The following is an 18318-nucleotide window of genomic DNA, read 5'->3' as shown; positions in this document are numbered from 1 at the left end:
TTGAATACTGCCATTTTTTTCAGTCTCATTACCAGCAGCAGTGGATTTGTTAAGGGGGGATGCATATACCTGAGTGAGGCAGAATTTAAGAAATGTTGGCTCTAACAAAAATCACTGTTAAAAAGCACAGGTTGTATTTTAGTATAGTAAACTTTAGCTAAGAGACTGCTTTCTCTGCTCCAGATTTGTTCCCAGCTGAGTACCAGGCTGGAAAAACAGCAAGCAGCCAGTAAAGATGAACTGGAAGTTGTGAAGGTGAGAATGATGCCTCTACATATGGGACGTTTCTAACACAAGTATTGGTAAATGCCAGGGATAGAGGACAAAATGTGAATTGAAGTTTAAGGTAACAACAGCAGTGTCCACCCAGCTGTACTGATAGCCCCACATGCATTTTTCATCAGATGTAAACAATGAAAGGGTTTATTTCCTTTCATGGTTCTTTATCTTGTATCAGACAGGGTGGAACTCTCAAACTGAAGTGCATATAGTACTTGGCTTTTCTTTTTCCTGCTGAAATGTATACTTTTGGCAAAAAATGTAGAGAGACAGTATTTGCTTGGATGTTTTAATTAAATAATAATAAAAAAAGGCTCTCTAGAAAATGTGTTGCTTCTCCAGTGCACAGTGGAGGGGTCAGAATTGGCCAAATTGGACACTGCTTATATTCGGGTTTCTGTCATTTAAGCAGAGTTGGTTTAAGTAATTGGCACAGCTTGGGCCACCCCCAAAATTTCCATAGCAGTTCCTCTCCCTTCTCTAAACCTCCTTGCCAGGAACATCTGCACCAGAGGTAAATGTTTCCTGATCAGGTAATAATTCCATCCCTCTGCTTTGTCACTACAGAGTAGGCAGGATTGTTTTCCCTCTGCTATAGCTTCTAGTTGTTTCCTTAGTACTCAAGCTGAACCTGATTTGTTGCTTTTTAGTGACTTTTTAATGTTATTGATAAAAAAAATAATTCTAGGATTGATGTTCCTATAATCTGCTGAAATAGCTCAATATCCCATTTTAGTTTGTGTGAGCCAGGCCAGCTGTGCTGCATCTTCAGCCATGAGTAACTGGTTCACCTCTCCAGGTAGCACGAGAACCTTACTGTTGTGTGTCAGGCGTTGCTGGCAAAAAGGGCCATCCCCTGCGATGCTAAACAAGCACCAACGGGACAGTATTGGCCCTTGCAGTGAGCACAGGCTGCTTGCTTGTTTCTGGAAATATGGAAAAGCTGCCTGCCATTCTTTAAAATATCAAAACCTGTATTAATTTGGTCAAGTGCTTTTATGGAAGACAAAAAGCCCCTAGAGTGTAATTTACTCTTCTGAATTGTTCTGGCATAAATACGGCAAAATACTATAAAGCTTTGGTAGCAAGAAGGCTTGAGTAATTCTAATCTAGGAGCAAAGTCTCTGTGCTTAGACAGAGCATGCCAAGTAGATCTTAGGAATTTTTATACTGGTTAATATACCCTGGAAATTGTTAATGAACTTCTCAAATTCTTTTCATGTCAAATACGAAAACTGCAGTACTAGTTCGAGTATTACTGACAGAAAGGCAGTCTAACATAAAAATGGCTCTTCCAGAAAGCACAACAACTCCTGTAACATGGATTAAAAATGAGCTTTCTGGGTATTTCAGGGTAAAGTGATGGCCTGCAAACACTGCAGTGAGATTTTCAGTAAGGAGGGGGCACTGAAGCTGCCTGCTGTAAGCACGGAGAATAAAGGCATAGAAACAGATGATGAGAAGGATGCACTGAAGAAGCAGCTGAGAGAGATGGAGCTGGAACTTGCACAGACAAAACTGCAGCTTGTGGAAGCCAAGTGCAAAATTCAGGTAAGTGGAATCCAAGTGCAGCAGGGCAGTCTCCTTAACCTCGTTGTGCTCAGTCCAAAGTAATTCTGAGTCGTGCAAAAAATTGTTCCAAAAAGGAGCATATACCTGTACCACTGTACACCTGCGAACTTCCAGAACAATTTTCTGTCTTAAAAAAAAAACAAAAAAACACCCCCCCCCCCCCCCCCAAACCCACAAACCAAAAGAAAGAAAAGAAAAAAAGAAAAGAGGTTTTCATTCCACAATTTCAATGTCTTCTCTCCCCAGTGCCTGGGAGGTTGCAAGGAAAGTGCTGGATTGCAGGGACTGAGTTTGAGGATGCTTTTTTGTTAATTAATTGGGTTTTGATCAATACTGACTATTCTGCTTTCTTAGGAGCTGGAGCACCAGAGAGGAGCCCTTATGAATGAAATCCAAGCTGCCAAAAACTCTTGGTTTAGCAAAACCCTGAACTCTATCAAAACAGCCACAGGCACACAGCCACCACAGCAGCCTCAGCCACCCCTGCCACCCAAAGAGGGCAGTACATAGTTCCAGCCAGACCCGATACAAGAGCACAAAGAACAACACAGCTGAAACCCTGGAGGATTCTTCCAGTGGTCTCCTCTTGGGGAAAGGACAAAGGGCAGGAGTGCAGGCTTGAAGTGAAATTCTTCGGTGTTTTTCATTCATTCTGATGTGACCCTTTTCAGAGGGGAAAACAAATAATTCCTGTTTTATGTTGAATTCTTACTTCCCAAACTGCCTTGCTGAAAGCCACGTTCTGGTACCTTCATACTATTACACTTTATTTTATATGACTAGATGTTAAATAAACACTTCAAAACTAGGTCTTTAATACATGACTAATTATTCAAAATTATTTTTATCTTGCATAGAAGGTTTTTTCTTCTTCTGGAGGAAGAGAGAGAATGGAAAATGTAAAGTACTGAAGCATAACCTCTTCGTAGAAAGCACAGTGTATTAAGTACTAGTGTGTGTGCGGGTGTCTAGGATAACTTACGCCCTGGAACCATCTCAGAAGTTTATCGCAGTGACTGCGTCCTGCAGAGAAGCACTTTTTGTAAAGCTTAGGCCATAGCAAAGATAGTCTTGTGCTCTCTTGGCACAATCGTTTATCAGCTTCCCTGATAATTTTTTAGTTTTGATTGTTTTTTCTTCAGAAATGTAAGTAGTGCAGTTCTTTGTAGCACTGTTGTTTAAAGGCTATTTACAGCTGAACTGGAATTTAACATAAAGTTATCTAGTTCCCTTTTTTATTTCATGTTTATACTAAGAATTCCAAGAAATAATTCCTTCCACTGGGATAAAGGGAAAACTGTTCAACATTTATCTGATGCTTTTGCTGAGAAGCAGAGTGAAGACCTTGCATAGTTTTGACCTTTTGTGAATCCTGTGCAATAAAGGGTAGGTTTTATGAATAAAATTAATGAAAACCTTTCCCTGGGTCTATATTCAAATTCTGAATTTGGCACATAAATGACATATCAAATAAAAAAACCAAAAGGCTTGTGCTGCACTGATGAATAAAACATTGCAGAAGCAAGATCTGTTTCCCAGTAGTATTTGGTTAGGAAATGCTACGTTGGTATTACTTATTTTTATAAAAACAAACATTTTCAAGTGGAATACAAAACCTAGACTTTCCCGTGGGTAGACTTCTCTGATGATTCACAAACCTGTCTGTTTTTTTTATATCTCTTAAGGTAAGAAAATTCAAAAGCATTTGTTTTGACTGAACATAAGGTGTTTATAGAAATACTTATTTCATGGAAAATTAAACTATTGCTTGAACTGATGGAGTATTTTTTTAATTATACCTGTCATGTCTAAAGATGGTCTTGCAGGTAAATACCATTGCTGGACTAAAGGTTGTGTATTAATTGTTCTATTTACAAAATTGTTCCAGGGACATTAGTTCTGTTTTGATCTTTTTTTTTTTTTTTTAATTCTAAGGAATGCCATATCTTGTCAGTTTTGTATAATAAAATTTAATGATACCCATCTTGTGCTTTGTGGTCAAGCATAATTGTGAATTATTTTAAACAGGGTAGTACAAATTTAATGTTACCTGTGCCAAAGGAATGATTCTGAATGGCAGTCAGCTGTTTGAAGTAGAGATCAAAATATAATCACTATCCTGACACAACTATTCTGCAACGAAATTCTCTCTTCTTAAGAGAAAGGGGTTAAAAATTTTTAATATTTTAAAACGTACCTGCAAGAACAGTGATTATCTGGAAATATTAATACAGTGAGACAAAGGGGAGGAGAAAGCAGAAGGAATTTCTTTTGCAAATATTAACAAAGATCTTTTTCTCTGGTCACTTTCTTGCTAATAATATTTGCATAAATATTTCTATTCTCTTGACTGTCTAAACCTAGCATTAGTCATTCACTTACCAGTTCCGCTTCACACTCAGAATGAACTGCATAATAAATTTGAAGTGACATTAAAGAATACCTGGTGAACATCTGATTGTTATATTTGAGAGTACTGTGCCGATGAGTGACACTGACTGTTTGACAAGTGTGTGAATTTCTCATTTCATTTATCTTAAATCATACTTAGAAGTGGATTTAAAACTTTGATTGGAAGAATGCAGTAATAATTTTTTTTAAAAAGCTAAGACTGGGATTCCGTGAGCAGATGAGTTAACATAACAGCTCACTGCTGCTCAAAGATCTCACCCCTCCAACTCCCCGTTGTACAGTTGTGTCCCTTGTCCTTGTTGTGGCACTTACTGGAGATGATTAAAAACAAACAAAAAGAAGATGTGGGTGGATTTTCCCCCTCTGGTTAGTCTTTTGCCAAGTTAATGAGTTAAATCATCTCAAAGGGTCAAATGAGCGCAAGCGGATCATGGGAGTGGGACTTCACATCAAAAAAGAACTGTTAAATAAGCTCACCATGCTTCATGGAACTAGCTTTGACACAACATAATCTTTCTCAGTGTAGCAGCCCTCTGACTTTGGAAGTTGAGTTTCTGTGACAAAAACATGTTTGCTACCTGCTAGACGTGATGATTTCAAAACCTTGTAGGATGGAAGCTGGCTTACATCAGCAAAAAAAGTTACAGAAGGCAATGGCTGCATTATCACTCTTGGCAATGACATAAAGGCAGTAAACAATTTTCACCTTGCATCTGTAGATCCAAGGTACCGTTTGTAGCAGTGGCATTTGGAAGAGTAATATTTACGTGCAAACTGTGTCTTCTCAAAACTGCTGAAAAAATAAGAAAATAGCTCTATGGCATTATCTTGATGAATAAGCATATTTATATTCAGAAACCAGGAAAGGAGCAAGACTGCAGGATTAAACCCAGGCAAGCTAAAATTCTACCTGCTGACTATACATGCTATTGGGAAACAGCTTCCTGTGAGAAAACAAATGGGTTTTAATTAGCCCTTTCAGCAGCATGTGACAGAGCTACGTGCACACGTATCCCCCACCGACTGATCTGTTGGGGATGGCTGGCTTGTTGTGTAGCTTTTCAGCAGGAAACATCATCAAAGTCTCACTGAAACTGTTATTTTCATGTGGCACTGGAACACTCATAAGTCTGGAGTGATTAATATTTTTTTCCTGAGTCAGTATTAAAACTATTCATCCACATCAAGCTTACATTAAAAGTAATTTGAATTTTATAAATATATGTGGAACTAAATCTTATTTTTTAATTTTATTGAGAATGGACAGTTCTGAAATAAAGCCTTTACTTTGATTAGGGACAAACCTCCAAAGAATATTTTCAGTACAACTGTTTTATCTTGTTGGATTCTAATCTGTTCCTGAGATGCCCAATATGGAGGGGAAAAAAAAAAAGTACCTTTTTTTCACTTTAAAAAGAAGTTGGTTTTACTTTGTAACACTTTACAGGATAAATGAAGCAAGGCTGATTTAGTTACCTGGTACATCTGTGAACTACTCTTGTATTATCTTTGTGAATCAAACTTAATATTCTAAAGTAATAGGACTTATTTCACGTAGTTTAACAAATTCTAAATGTACCTGGAGATAATTAAAAACAATAAAATAGAAAATATCATGCGTGGTGTTAATCCAAGAAACTGCAAAATCCCTGAGGTCCATATGCATTAATGCTTAGTAAAACCAGTCTCAGGAAAGGTAGTCAGCCATGTAATCAGTACTGGCAGCTGACAAACACATCCTTGTCCTGCCCATTAATGAGTATGTAACTTGCTACAGCTAAGTTACATTGCCACAGCTAAGTTAAATTACTTATAGAGGCAAGCAATTTTTTTTCCTTGTTAGACATTTTGAAGGACTTCTCTTGGCTGGCCCTTGAAATTTCTTTTAAGATAGATGCTTTAATCTGTGCCATTGTGTTAAAAATAACTGAAAATACAAACAGCCATTTACAAGGGGAGAGGGAGACAGAAAGTCAAGAACAGCAAGAATTCAGCCCCTTGACAAAGCATGAAGTATCTCATTGACTTCAGAGTCACGATGTCACTCACTGACCGGATGTGGCAATTTAGGAGTAAATAAAAATCTAAATTTGCTGGCACTGAAGTGTCAAAACTTGGAAGCTACATAAGTCATGCTTTCTCCACAGGATAAAGGTAGGGCTGTTCCCTTCCTTCTATTAAGTAGTTGCAGTGAAACCCATGAAACTACTTGTATGTGTGGGAGAACTATACCTCTTATTTTGATTTACTGTTAGACTCAGGGATAATTGGCATACTTCTGCATAATCTAATAAGCCTAAATACCTTTGGCATTGAAAACAGAAACACTCTTACCTTACAATGCTGTTTTTCTTCCAACTGCTAGAGAGAAAACCTTAGTATATGTTATTGTCAGAATGTGAAGATCAGGGCAGAGATTTGTCTCTCAAGACTGAGGGACTGTTCTGGCTGACAAGCATGCCTCTGTTATGGCTGAACCCTGCAGAATGGGCTGTTGTGCAAACAGCTGGCTGCACTAGACATGTAATGCTGTGTATACCCAGGGCAGTGAGTATACACAGTGCCAGGCATCATGTTGTTCTTGCAAGCACAAAAGCTTGAACTAAATTATTTTTCTGTCTGGAGATGTCCCTTTACCTCCTTCCTAGTAATAATACTAAGGGGAGACACAATGAAGCACTCGAGTTTGGACCTTTCAAGTTAGGTTAGGCATACATCACAGCAGCCTTTAGAACTGGGCTAATCCATAGATGGGTTTTGGGAAATTCAAATAATTTGCAACCAGATAAATAATACTCAGCACTGATCAAGATCCTACCTTTCCCAAGTCAGAAGTCTACATAATTTATTTCAGGATCGTGACTTAACACATACAGGTTAATCGTCCAGGAATACAGGGCTCTCCATGTCTCCTGGATTCCAACTGCTTTGCTACTGAATGTATTTCATGCTATTTTTACCTGAAAAAGAAAAAAAGATATGGGTAGAAAATTAGGACATTACTTCCTCTTATTTTCTTATTCAGTGGGACTTGCTTTTCTTTAACCTGTAAAGGAATATATATGTATCTTTGGAAAACTATATCTTATATATAGAATAATATATAGGAAACTGAATCACAAAGGGATAAATACATCAAAAGGATTTGGTATCATAAATTTCATTTGTGATTTGATACCACCAGAATCCTGGGCTGTACTAATTTCCTTTCAGTTTCTCTTATTTTTGTATTTTATGTAATACATGGATGGTACTACCGATGCAAACAGGAGCAGATGTTCTCAGACTTTTCTCCAGATCCCAATTCCCTCCTTCCAGTAATTCCTGGACTTGCACTGCTGCTGCTACCACCTTCAAAAGCTGTGCCAGGAGCTCTCTCAAGCTTTGGGAACTGTTGCTTTCCCATGGAAGAAGATTCTCTGGCTTCTCTGAACTGGGAAAAGATGGCACATGAATGCAAAAAAGGGTCTAACCAAGCATGATCCAGATCCCTCAAGAGTCTGCCATTCAAGGTGGATTCGCTTCAGCACATTGACAACAGAGAGCAGCTTCAAAGCTCTCACTCCATTACAACGAAGTTTTCCAGGTTTGGAGTTGCATTTGTTGTCTGGGTGTGTCCCAAGTTCGTAAAATATATTTTCCTAAAGAGTTCGGAAAAAAGAGCATCACAGTGATATCAGACTTTTAACTGAGAACAATTCAGTACTGCCAGTTCTTCTGTAACAAATCCATGTATTATATAAAGTATAATATGGAAATATAAGTGTAATGCTTGTTATTAAAAGTGCAATTCAATGTACATGGTCACAACAAATGTTTACTTTTTTAATTGTTACAGAATTGTTTGGATCAGTACCTTGTTATCATTGTGTGAACAATGCCTTGTAAAATAAATGGAAACGCAAACAAAATGGGAATAAGGTGCTTATTTTCATAAGCCATTTACTTAAGAAACAGCTTAAATCTGTTTGCAATAATAAACAGCTGCTGTGCCAGGTTTTCTGATGCAGGTCACTCCAGCCGGTTATTCTCAAGCAGCACTATTGCACTAAGACACAGTGACTTGACAGACTAGCTGTCCAAAACATGCGCATGCTACATAGCTAATTCCAACCTGTTCGTTAGGATAATGTACTAATTCACAAGGGGTGACCTGTTCCGCAGGAGTCTGACAGACAGGCACTGTGCTAGAGAGCTAACGGGTCACCTTGGTCCTCTGCTCCAAATGCTAGTCTGAGGTTTCCAGCACAGAGAATGTACCGGTAAATGTGCTTTTCCTAAAGGTCGTTGATATATAGCAATGGGGAAACAGAAGTTGTTGTTAAGGGCTTCAGGCTTCCCTGGAAGTACACAAGAGAAACAGGCAAGTTAGCCTTGAGGCTGCATGCCTGAAGGAAGAGACATAGGGAGCAGAAGGAGCCAGCAAGAAACTGAAAACTGACTTTGGTAACAGAGAAGCATGGATGAACAAGAACAGGACAGAGTGGCATTTAGGGCAGTCAAAAGTATTCAAGTGCTTTATAAAACCATTCTTCCATGTGAGCAATTGTTCTAGGATTTCTTTTTTATTGAGATGAACAGCCATTGTTCCCAGATAACTGGAAAAGCACACAGCACTTCAGGGGAAGATACGAAGGCATAAGAGGTAGAAAAGCTGAGGATTAAATACTTCCAACTAGTTAATTTACCAGACAAAACATTTTGTATTGATTTACCTCCACGTGACTATCCAAAGACTGTTCGCCATCAGTTGCTATCAATGCCTGCAGCCAGAAGGAATGGCTACTATCTGCTAGATAAAGAGGCCACATCCTTTCAAAGCCTTCTCACATGCTTCTTCCCCCTGTCCCCAGAGCCGATGAGTGCTGAAGATCATGCTGCACTGTATTTTGTCTGCCAGACAGACTAGACCAGGATCTTGCAGTTGAGTTTCAGTACTGCTACTAATTCTAACCTAGCTCCTTTTCCCCCTCCTGATGCAGGAACTGTTCTGATTCTTCTCCCCCGAGAGAAGGCCTGCCACTTGGCTCCTTGTCAGGATGTGCAGAAGAAGAAAACTTGGCTTTCTCCAGCTCTCTTCTGTTTCCAGCCGGGGAGGATGCAGCATCCAGATGCTACTGCAGCTTTATGCAAAGGAGAGCTGTGTGGAACTTGTTTTTACATTACAAGAGTGACAACTCTTCCACGTGGAAGCTGCCACTCAAGTGCAAGTGCCACAGGCACTGAAATGCTCCTGATTTAAGGAAACAAAATAAACACTGGTTTTAAAAAAATCTCAAGAAAAAAAAAGCAAATTACAGGCTCACTTACAAATGCATTTATGTATTAGTCAAAGCATTTTCTCCTCTAGCCAGAAATTAAATTATAAAGCAAAACGAATTTAAATTCTAAAACTATGAGCACTTCCTAATATAAGACCACAACTGAGAGTGGAGAAACTCAAAGATTAGTAGCTAAGGAAAAAAACACAGAAAGTTTTTTCTTGTCTCAGTGGCTGCTCAACAGAGAGATCATAAGGAAACAATTCCTGAGTAAGCAACTGCCCTTAACCAATTAAATAACCATGCCACCGAAGTAAATTCCAGATAAAATTAGAAAATTCCGAAGTATTTTCCAGATAAAATCAACTAGCCCAGCTTCAAATGCTGTTGCTGAAGATGCACAGACTGAAGCTCAGTCCTATGAATATTAAACATAACCACAGAGTTAGTTACACAGATCTTTCCTGACCCTTTCTCAACTGCAGATCTTGACACGCTGGACCAGAGTGTTAAACACTTCACAACGTCTGTTAAAACTGCTTTGTGGAACGCAGACTTGAACATAAATCCTTGGCCTCAGATTTTCTACAAATTTACCTTCATCTGATCTATTCTTCCCTCTGTACCTCTGCAAATAAAACCTCTTTACAGATTAATTAATTCCTGGATGTTCACTTTAGAAGAGAAAAAAACCCTAAGCCAATAAATCAGCAAATGAGCTGGTATTCCTCAATTTAGTAAACCAGATGTTATAACTGGCATCCTCTTTTAGATAAATCTATTTTTTAAACGCTGAAGGGCTGTATCCTGCCTGGGTTCCATTGTTTATAAAAGACATCTGGAAGCAAACGCTGACTCTTCCACTTACCTGCTTACAGAAAGATTGCCATTGCCTTTTTTTTTTTTTCCCCTCTTGGAAATTTTAATGCCCGACTGGGACCTGGGGATAGAGAACCTTTTTTGTTGTTGTTCAGTGCGCTGGTTTAGTAACGGTGGTGAGAAACGCCTCACTATACTTTTTTTCCTGGGCAACTGCAAGGTTGCAGTACTCGGGAAGGTCATGTCAAATCTTCTCTAAAAGAGTGACGATCGCGCTCGCATAGGAGACCCACTCGCCTGCCCGCCCGCCCGCCCGCCCGGGCACCACCGCCGCCCGCCTCGGCCGCCGGCTCCCAGACGCGATCGGGGGCGGGAGAAAACCCGCCCGGCGGCGGAGCCTGTCAGTCACCGCCCCCCGGCCGGCTGCCGCCTCAGCCACCGCCGGGGCGCCGCTCCCTGGGCCCAGCGCGGGCGGGCCGAAGCCCCGCTCCCTCAGGGCGGCAGTAACGGCCCGCTAACGGCCGCACGGCCGAGCGCCCCGCCCCGCCCCTCAGGGCCCCGCGGAGGCGGGAAGGCACGTGGCCCCGCCCCTCGGCCTGGCAACGCGGCTGCTGGCTGCGTGTCGCCATGGCAACGCCGGCGGGTGACGGGGGCGGGGGTCGGACGAACCGTTCCGCTCACCCAGCGGAACGGGCGAGGCTCGCGGCGCGCGCCTGGTGGCGGTGGCATTGCGTCACGTCCGCGGCGCGGGCGCTCGCGCGGTGTGTGGGCGGGGCGGGAGGCCGGAAGGTTCCAGAGGGGCCGTGGGAGCTGCTGCCGCCGGGGGGCCGCCGCACGCGACATGGCCGCAGCGCGCGAGGAGGTGAGCCGGCTCCCTCCTCCCCCGCGGTTTCTGACTGGAACCGGCGGCGAACCCCGCTCCGCGCCGGCGGAGGCCGCGGGCCCGGGCTGGAGGGGCGCGGCGCGGCCCGGGCTGGGCCGTGCGGTGCGGTGCGGTGCGGCGCGGCCCGGCCCGGCCCGGCCCGGCCTGGCCGTGCGGTGCGGTGCGGTGCGAGGGGCAGTGGTCTGGCCGCAGTTAGGAGGCGTGGGCCGGGCAGCAGCCGGGGGGTGGCAGGGAGCCTTCAGCCTCGGCGTTCGCTGAGCGCTGTAGGTGTCCCTCCCTGAGACGGTGCTGTGGGCTTTTAGCATAATCCAGAACCTGTTGAGGACCTGTTCCAACTGTCGAACTTTTATCGGTTTCTGTTGTTTTTTAATTGTTGAAAGCTTAAACCTTGAAATATATGCTGGTCGAGAAGTAAAAACATGAGTGGCCAGGGAGTGAGGAACGGGTGGCATCATGCTTAATGGCGTGTAGAGGGAAAGGAAACTACTGCCTTGATAAACCTGAAACTGCTACATCTGGGAAATTTGAAAGTTGCCATAACTGAAAGAGCTCAACTGTGAACTTTGTGTAAAAAGCACCATATCTAATATATACATGTGATCTTTTATTTTTGAACCAGTTACAGAAAGATTTGGAAGAAGTTAAAGAATTGCTCACGAAAGCCACAAGGAAGCGACTTCGTGATGTCCTGATGACAGAGAAACACAAGCTAGAGACAGAAATCAAGAATCAGCCTCCATCGAAGCCAAAAGTTGCGGCAGAGGAAGAAAAGTTGTCACTGGGAGGGTACACAGTGAAAATAAACAATTATGGTAGGCTTACATTTCTGAACGCTTAGAAGAGCTCCAGCATCTCTCTGAAGAGAAGGCAGGGTGGCATTAGTATGAGTTATAGTTGCCACTTAGCATTATAGAGACGCCTTCTTCAGTGTATATTTCACACTGGAGACCCCACTTTAAAAGCTACTATGTGCTTACTGTGCCATCCCAACCATGGTGTGTATTAATTCTGTTTGTGTGATAGTACTGGTGGGATGCATTAATGATCCCTGGTGTATCAACTAGTATTTTTACTATTGCCTAGTGCTTAGCAGGAATGAAACAGTGAGCTTTGGCTTCTCTGCTCTCCATGTAGGTGAAAGGAGAGAGAATTGCTCAAGATATTTGTCATGCGGGGAGCAGGGAAAAAAGTGGGTCAAGGAAACTGCAGCAAAAGCAGACAGCTACCTGACTCCCCCTGCACAGAGAGAGTTGCTCTCCTTTTCCCTGAGCTGATTCATGGCATTTCTCAGAATTTGCAGAAATTAGGGAACAGGGCTACATGTGAGGACCTCCTTTTGCTCTCAAATTATTCTTGCATAATTCATGTCTTTCCCTTATCCCTCTGAAGATTGTTTCAGTAAGGCAGAGGTCCTAGTCATTGCTAGGGGACTTTGCAGAGGGAGTTGGAATGGAACAGATGAAGTTTATGGAGGAAAGGTAGAACTTAATCTCTTTTTTTCACTTGCAGGTTGGGATCAGTCAGATAAATTTATTAAGATTTACATATCTTTAAATGGAGTCCAGAAGCTTCCAGCTGAGAATGTGCAGGTGAATTTCACAGAGAGGTGAGTTCATCTTGTTGCACCATGCCACAGGGGAGAGCATGGGGGAAAAACATGATTTGAAATGCAGGAATATGTTGAGTTCTGTTCTGGATCAGCCCTTACTCCTCACCCCCTTTTTTCTTTTCTTAAACTTGAGCGGTATTAGCTTTTAGTAGCACTTAGCACATACCCTTAAGTATAGCTCTCCTTAGAGGGTATCAGAGTATTTTCATTTTACAAATGCTTGTTGCACCTCATCACACTTGACAGAATATGTAGTGTTAGCCCTTTTTTTGATGGTGATAGCACCAAAGTGTACATTAAGTAAATCTGCCTTTCTAAGGTTGTAGGAGATCAGTGAGGTAGAAACAACCCTAGAGATCTTGATTTGTTGTGAAGTCTGGACAGGTGTTTTTAAGTCCTCAGTCCTTCCAGCTGAAGATTTGAGAGCCCTGGGAAGAAAGTAATTCAAGCCTGTTAACATGCTTTCCAAAGAAATATGTCCGCTAAAGGGCTTTCGGACATTGTTTTTGGTGGCAAGGCACAATAGTCTTACAATGATCGGAATATTTGTGCCCTTCTTCCCCCACTTTCTGGTTCCAGGTCATTCGATCTGCTAGTGAAGAATCTGAATGGGAAGAATTACACCATGACATTCAACAACCTCCTGAAACCCATCTCTGTGGAAGACAGCTCTAGAAAGGTCAGTGCACCTCAGCTGTTAGAGATGTTTAGGTCCCTCACAAAGTACCATGTTCATTGCCTGACTAGTTCAAGAGACCCAGTGCTAACCTTCAGTCCCTCCCTTCTGTCTGTAAAGTCTCTTCACTGTGAATGTGATTCTTATTGATCTGTAATTGTCATAACTGTGGAATTGTTCTCTGGAATCCATGGGCTTCTATTTCAAAAGATCATGTCTGAATATTGTATGCTTTTTCTAATAGCTTTCCAACAGGATTTCAGAAATAATTAAGCAGAAAATTCCACTAAGCATCCATTTGCATCCTTGTGCTTTTAAATACCTCTGAGAAATTCTTTGCAATTTTAAGGTCCAAGAGACTTGTCAGCAGACCAAAATCTTGGGAAGCTTAAATAGGCTTAATACACAAAGCAATGTCTGAAACCTGCTCTGCCTTTGTAAGGGGGTGTTGCTCCAGAATTAAACCCTAGTAACATTTCACTGCTGATGACTCTAACTGGTGATAGCGTCCTTACTGTGCTACTTGCAGCACCTCTCCGGGCTTAGGGATGTGTCAAATACCTTGTGCGCTGCACTTAGTGACATCAGAGGTAAAGAAATCATGGTTCAATTTGAAATTGCCCTAAAACTAGGAGAGTGTAAAATTTAAAAAACTGAAATAAATGAGGGTGATGCTCTAGTGATTTTTAACATGGCATAAAAGCGAGCAGTGGTCACGTACTTGCTAAGCTAAAGCTCCAGCAGACTCTTGTCTGCTGTGGCACGCAGGAGTTCTTTGCAAAATTTAGGTCAGGGTTGCAATTAAACAGGCTTTGCTTGTAACTTGCAAACTTATTGCAAGATTAAACAATGCCCTAAAACTAGTTTCTTACCCTTGGAGAAATAAATTGGGAGAGCCTCTACCTGAACTTGGTATTCTTGGAGAAGTCTAGTAAATAAAGCCACCCTTTACCAGATAGTCCTGGGTACTTTTAGCATCCTGAGAATCACTGAATGGTGTTTCTGCAGCACTGTATGTTCTTCTTTATTGGTACTATAGTTCTGTACTAGTAGTATATTAATCACACCATTTAAATTGGCCACAACGACGTTAATACTTTGTACCCTGAAGCTGAGTAAGTACTATAATTTCTATATGCTACATAATAATCAATAGCTGAGATAAATGTTACAGGAATTTGCGAGTATAGAAAGAGGTTTATGTTATAAGCTAACCTTATTCATTGTGGTTGTGACTAGCATCCCTTTATGAAGCATTCTGAATTCATGCCTTGCTGTTCACCATACAGATAAAGACAGACACGGTCCTTGTGATGTGTAGGAAGAAGCGGGAGGAAAAATGGGATTGTCTCACTCAAGTGGAAAAAGAAAGCAAAGAGAAAGAGTAAGTGTCTCTTCAACCCTCCATCTTGTTTTCCATTTCTTGTTCTCCAGATTGCCTTAGGACTGACTGCCAGGAGAGCAGATCTGTACTGTACTGACTGGGCAGTCAGACTGAGAATTGCTATTCTGGGGAACAAGCCCCTGAGATGTTTGAGAATCATTAGGTTGGGACTTTTTTGGTACTAGTAGGACTGGCAGTTGGAGGAGATACTCTTTGAGTAGCTGCTTGCCACTCTTCTACTGTTTCATTGCTAATGGTGAAGGCTGCATCATAGGAAATACAATAGACAAGACCTGTAGTGAGAGTGCTAAAGGTAATCAACCAATTAAAGATTTGTTTATATTTTGATGGCTGCATTCATTGCAAAAACTGTTCTAGTGAGGTTGGCTTTTTTTAGGTTAAGTGTATATTATATAGAAACACATATATATTCCCTGCAGCTATGCTGGTTGAAATAATTCTTATTTTGTCACCTGTCTGTGAAGTGCCAGCACAAAAACCCAAGCAGCCTTTTGGCAAAACAGGTCTTTGTTTACCTAGATCATTATACAAAGTCTCAAGCTAATTTGTATCACTTCAAGTGCTTGGGAGCAATCCTACAAGCAGCTTAGGCACTGGATATGTAATATAAGGGTGGTAAATTACAGCAGGAAACACCTGGGTACAAGAGACTTTTTTTATATATATTTTTTTTTTAAAAGTTGTATATTATATAATAATTTTATATTATTTTACAATATGCACACATGTTCTTCTCCAGGAGAGAATGTGTATACCCACTGTGAAGCATGGAAACACTCACTTTCTCAAAAGTTATGCCCGCCAACAACTATTCATTTTGTATATGTTGATAGGATGATTTGCTAAAACTGATTAGTCCTCACTAACCATCTCTGAATCAAGACCAAAAGTACCTTCCCTGCTCAAATGACATCACTGGAGATAAAGAGGTGACTTGACTACTAATGCACATTGCTGGAGGGACAGGGTCATTTTGTTAAACCTGTACCTTGTGCAGAGAAGTCCTGCATGCTGCCCAGCCTATCGCCATTAGTGTTGCTGCCTTACTCCAAGTGTTGAGGATTTACAGGACGACAAATGAGTCGCTTCAGAAATACACCTCGTGCTCAGGTCCATGAGACTGGTGGTTAGCCCCGTGCTTGGGGAACTTGCTCCCTCTGCTGATCTATTTTGATCTGCATGTTTTTCAGGTAGCCTGCAGAAACCAGGAAGTACCTAAGGGATTTTAGAAAACAGAATAAAAATAAGCAATTTTGCCAGAGGGGGCATTATGTATAGTCTGGTAATGTGGGGCATGTCACACCCAGGTGTTTACCATGTGGGTGGCACTGTTTGTCAGCTGGCTTCTTGAGAAAATTTCTTTGAAATGCAAGGTGTTAGAAAACCAAGTTGGTTAACCTCTGGAGATAATCTAAAAACATGGGAAGCAGAAAACGCCTTTTGCATTGTGAATGCAGTCACTTCAAAGAGCTCAGTGTGGTCATGACAGCACAGACAGATGTTGGCACTTTGTGTCTGTTATATTCCACTTGCTGCTTCCTAAAATTAATTTTGGGTGGTGCTTCCAGGGTCATGTTTACTCCAAAATGCTTCCCGTCATCCTTAGTGGGACAGCTCTAGGTATAATACTCAACTTGCACTTAGTTTAAGGGTACTCTTTAGGATTCTCCCTACTCAGAAGCTGACTGAGGCATGACTGAAGACTGCCAGGGTCTATAGACTTTGCCAAAGCAAATCCTCACTGCTAAACCAGGATGTTTCAAACAAATATTAGCGTTTAATTTTTTGCACAAAATTGTTGGATATACCTGATCTTCTCATATGTATCCGTCTTGCAGGAAGGCTGCCTATGACACTTCAGATCCTAGCGAAGGGCTTATGAACCTTTTAAAAAAGATGTATGCAGAAGGGGATGATGAAATGAAGCGCACCATCAACAAGGCCTGGGTTGAAAGCAGAGAAAAGCAATCCAAAGGGGACATACCAATGGATATTTGAAAGTACTCTAAGGGCCGCCTTAATACTGATCTTCCATGTGAGACACGCTGTGCTGCAAAGATCATTGTTTACACAACCTTCCTCCAAGCAAAGACAGTCATTTTCCATTTCAGGTTGGAGAAAATATTTAAATAAAGTAGCTTATAAAGCATTTCCTTCAGTCAAGTGGTTCACCATTTCCCGAAGAGTGAAGCATAGGTATATCCTTTCCCCTTCTTGAAAAGGCATCTCAGATAAGTGGAGAGTTGTGAAACTGAGAACAGAATCTAAAAAAGGAGTCCTAAACTAGGATGGGTCATGGCCTCTCTGTTGCAAGTGACAGCTGTACCCACCTGGTTGCTGGGGTTAATGTCATGCTCGCTACATGGGGTGTGGTTTTTTGATTAGACGTGGGGAAAGTATGTTGAACTGTAAAGCACGTCACAAAGGGAGAAATGCTGAAGAACCACTATCTCGAGCACTTGCTAGTTGAGCAGTGGTGTTAATCCTGTGGTATTAAAATTTAATGATTACTCTCAGAAACTAATTACTGGCTGCTTAACCAGTTTAATTTTGAAAATGAAAGCAGCTCTTGAGCGCCTATGCTAACTGTGACCTCCTTGGGGTGTCTTTGAGGTGGCATCAGTCACAGGAGGGCAGTGAGCTGCTGATGCTGGATAGTGAGTTTGCCCTGGCTCTAGCAGTATATGAGGAAAAGAGAGACAAAGCTCCACTTTCTCCTATCAACTTCCAAGGGGTTTAAGGTAACAGTAAGAAGTATATTGACATAGCTTATACTCCAAACTTTGACCCAAGTGGGGGTGATGGGTTGCTGTCAGTTTGCTGCCTGTGTGCCTTCCATCTGGTGGTAGTACTGTTTTACTTGGCCTGTTTATTGCAGCCTCTCAGCCCTACTGCTGGGGAAGGGGACAGAGTAGCCATCTCCCCTTTATTGCCCTGCTTTGAAGAAGAGTACAGGGCAAACATGAGCTTAGCAGCAGGCTTGTTGCTGTTGTTGTTTCCTTCCTGCTTCCTTCTCATTTCTCTCCCAAGGACAGATTTGTTTGATGTTCCCTGATGAATTCAGGAAGCCATTATGCTCCTATTACAGTCTGGACTAGGACTTACTTGCTATGTTGTTCTTAAAGCATTGGACCAAGCACTGCACTATGAGCAGGAGATAAATACTAGCATGTTGTCATTTCTAATATGTCCTTCATCCACTTTGTCTGCTTGTTAATATGCATATATTAAGTTTGCATGGCAAGGGTATCTGAACTTGAGGCCATGTTTTATTTTCAGTTCATGCTCATCCTTGTTCATGGCAGGATACTACTTTTCCCTGTTGTACAATTTCATTTATGCTTTTACCCACATTACCATGGTGAACTTACCGTATGGTGGCAAAAAAACTGCTTAAACAAG

The 18318-nt window shown here is 41.7% G+C and overlaps 2 protein-coding genes and 1 long non-coding RNA gene across 15 annotated transcripts in view; 2 read left to right on the top strand and 1 right to left on the bottom strand.

Moving 5' to 3' along the window:
* RABGAP1L (RAB GTPase activating protein 1 like) overlaps positions 1-7595 on the top strand; it is a 254532-nt gene extending 246937 nt beyond the window's left edge. For all 10 annotated transcript variants that reach the window (XM_072866788.1, XM_072866792.1, XM_072866789.1 and 7 more), the window contains 3 exons: positions 184-255; positions 1633-1830; positions 2206-7595. In XM_072866788.1, the coding sequence (XP_072722889.1) occupies positions 184-255; positions 1633-1830; positions 2206-2361 (426 nt within the window). In that variant the 3' untranslated portion in view covers positions 2362-7595. The remainder of the gene's footprint in view (positions 1-183; positions 256-1632; positions 1831-2205) is intronic.
* LOC140653967 (uncharacterized) overlaps positions 1-11035 on the bottom strand; it is an 18340-nt gene extending 7305 nt beyond the window's left edge. For 2 of the 4 annotated variants that reach the window (XR_012043302.1, XR_012043301.1), the window contains exons 1-5: positions 10393-11035; positions 8979-9496; positions 7521-7904; positions 7082-7223; positions 4970-5056 (exon numbers count right to left, since the gene is read on the bottom strand). This is a non-coding gene — a long non-coding RNA (uncharacterized lncRNA). The remainder of the gene's footprint in view (positions 1-4969; positions 5057-7081; positions 7224-7520; positions 7905-8978; positions 9497-10392) is intronic. The other 2 variants (XR_012043303.1, XR_012043304.1) reach the window with 2 other exon arrangements.
* On the top strand, positions 10956-18318 carry CACYBP (calcyclin binding protein). Its single transcript, XM_072866801.1, is given in 7 exon segments — positions 10956-11156; positions 11158-11205; positions 11846-12038; positions 12736-12832; positions 13415-13514; positions 14801-14895; positions 16755-18318. Coding segments are annotated over 7 exon segments (879 nt in total). The 5' UTR covers positions 10956-10970; the 3' UTR covers positions 16915-18318.

This window comes from Ciconia boyciana, chromosome 7 (assembly GCF_034638445.1).
Source record: "Ciconia boyciana chromosome 7, ASM3463844v1, whole genome shotgun sequence".
NCBI classification, from domain to species: Eukaryota; Metazoa; Chordata; class Aves; order Ciconiiformes; family Ciconiidae; genus Ciconia; species Ciconia boyciana.
The sequence above is the reverse complement of the archived record's forward strand: the minus strand, read 5'-3'. Positions and strand labels throughout refer to the sequence as shown.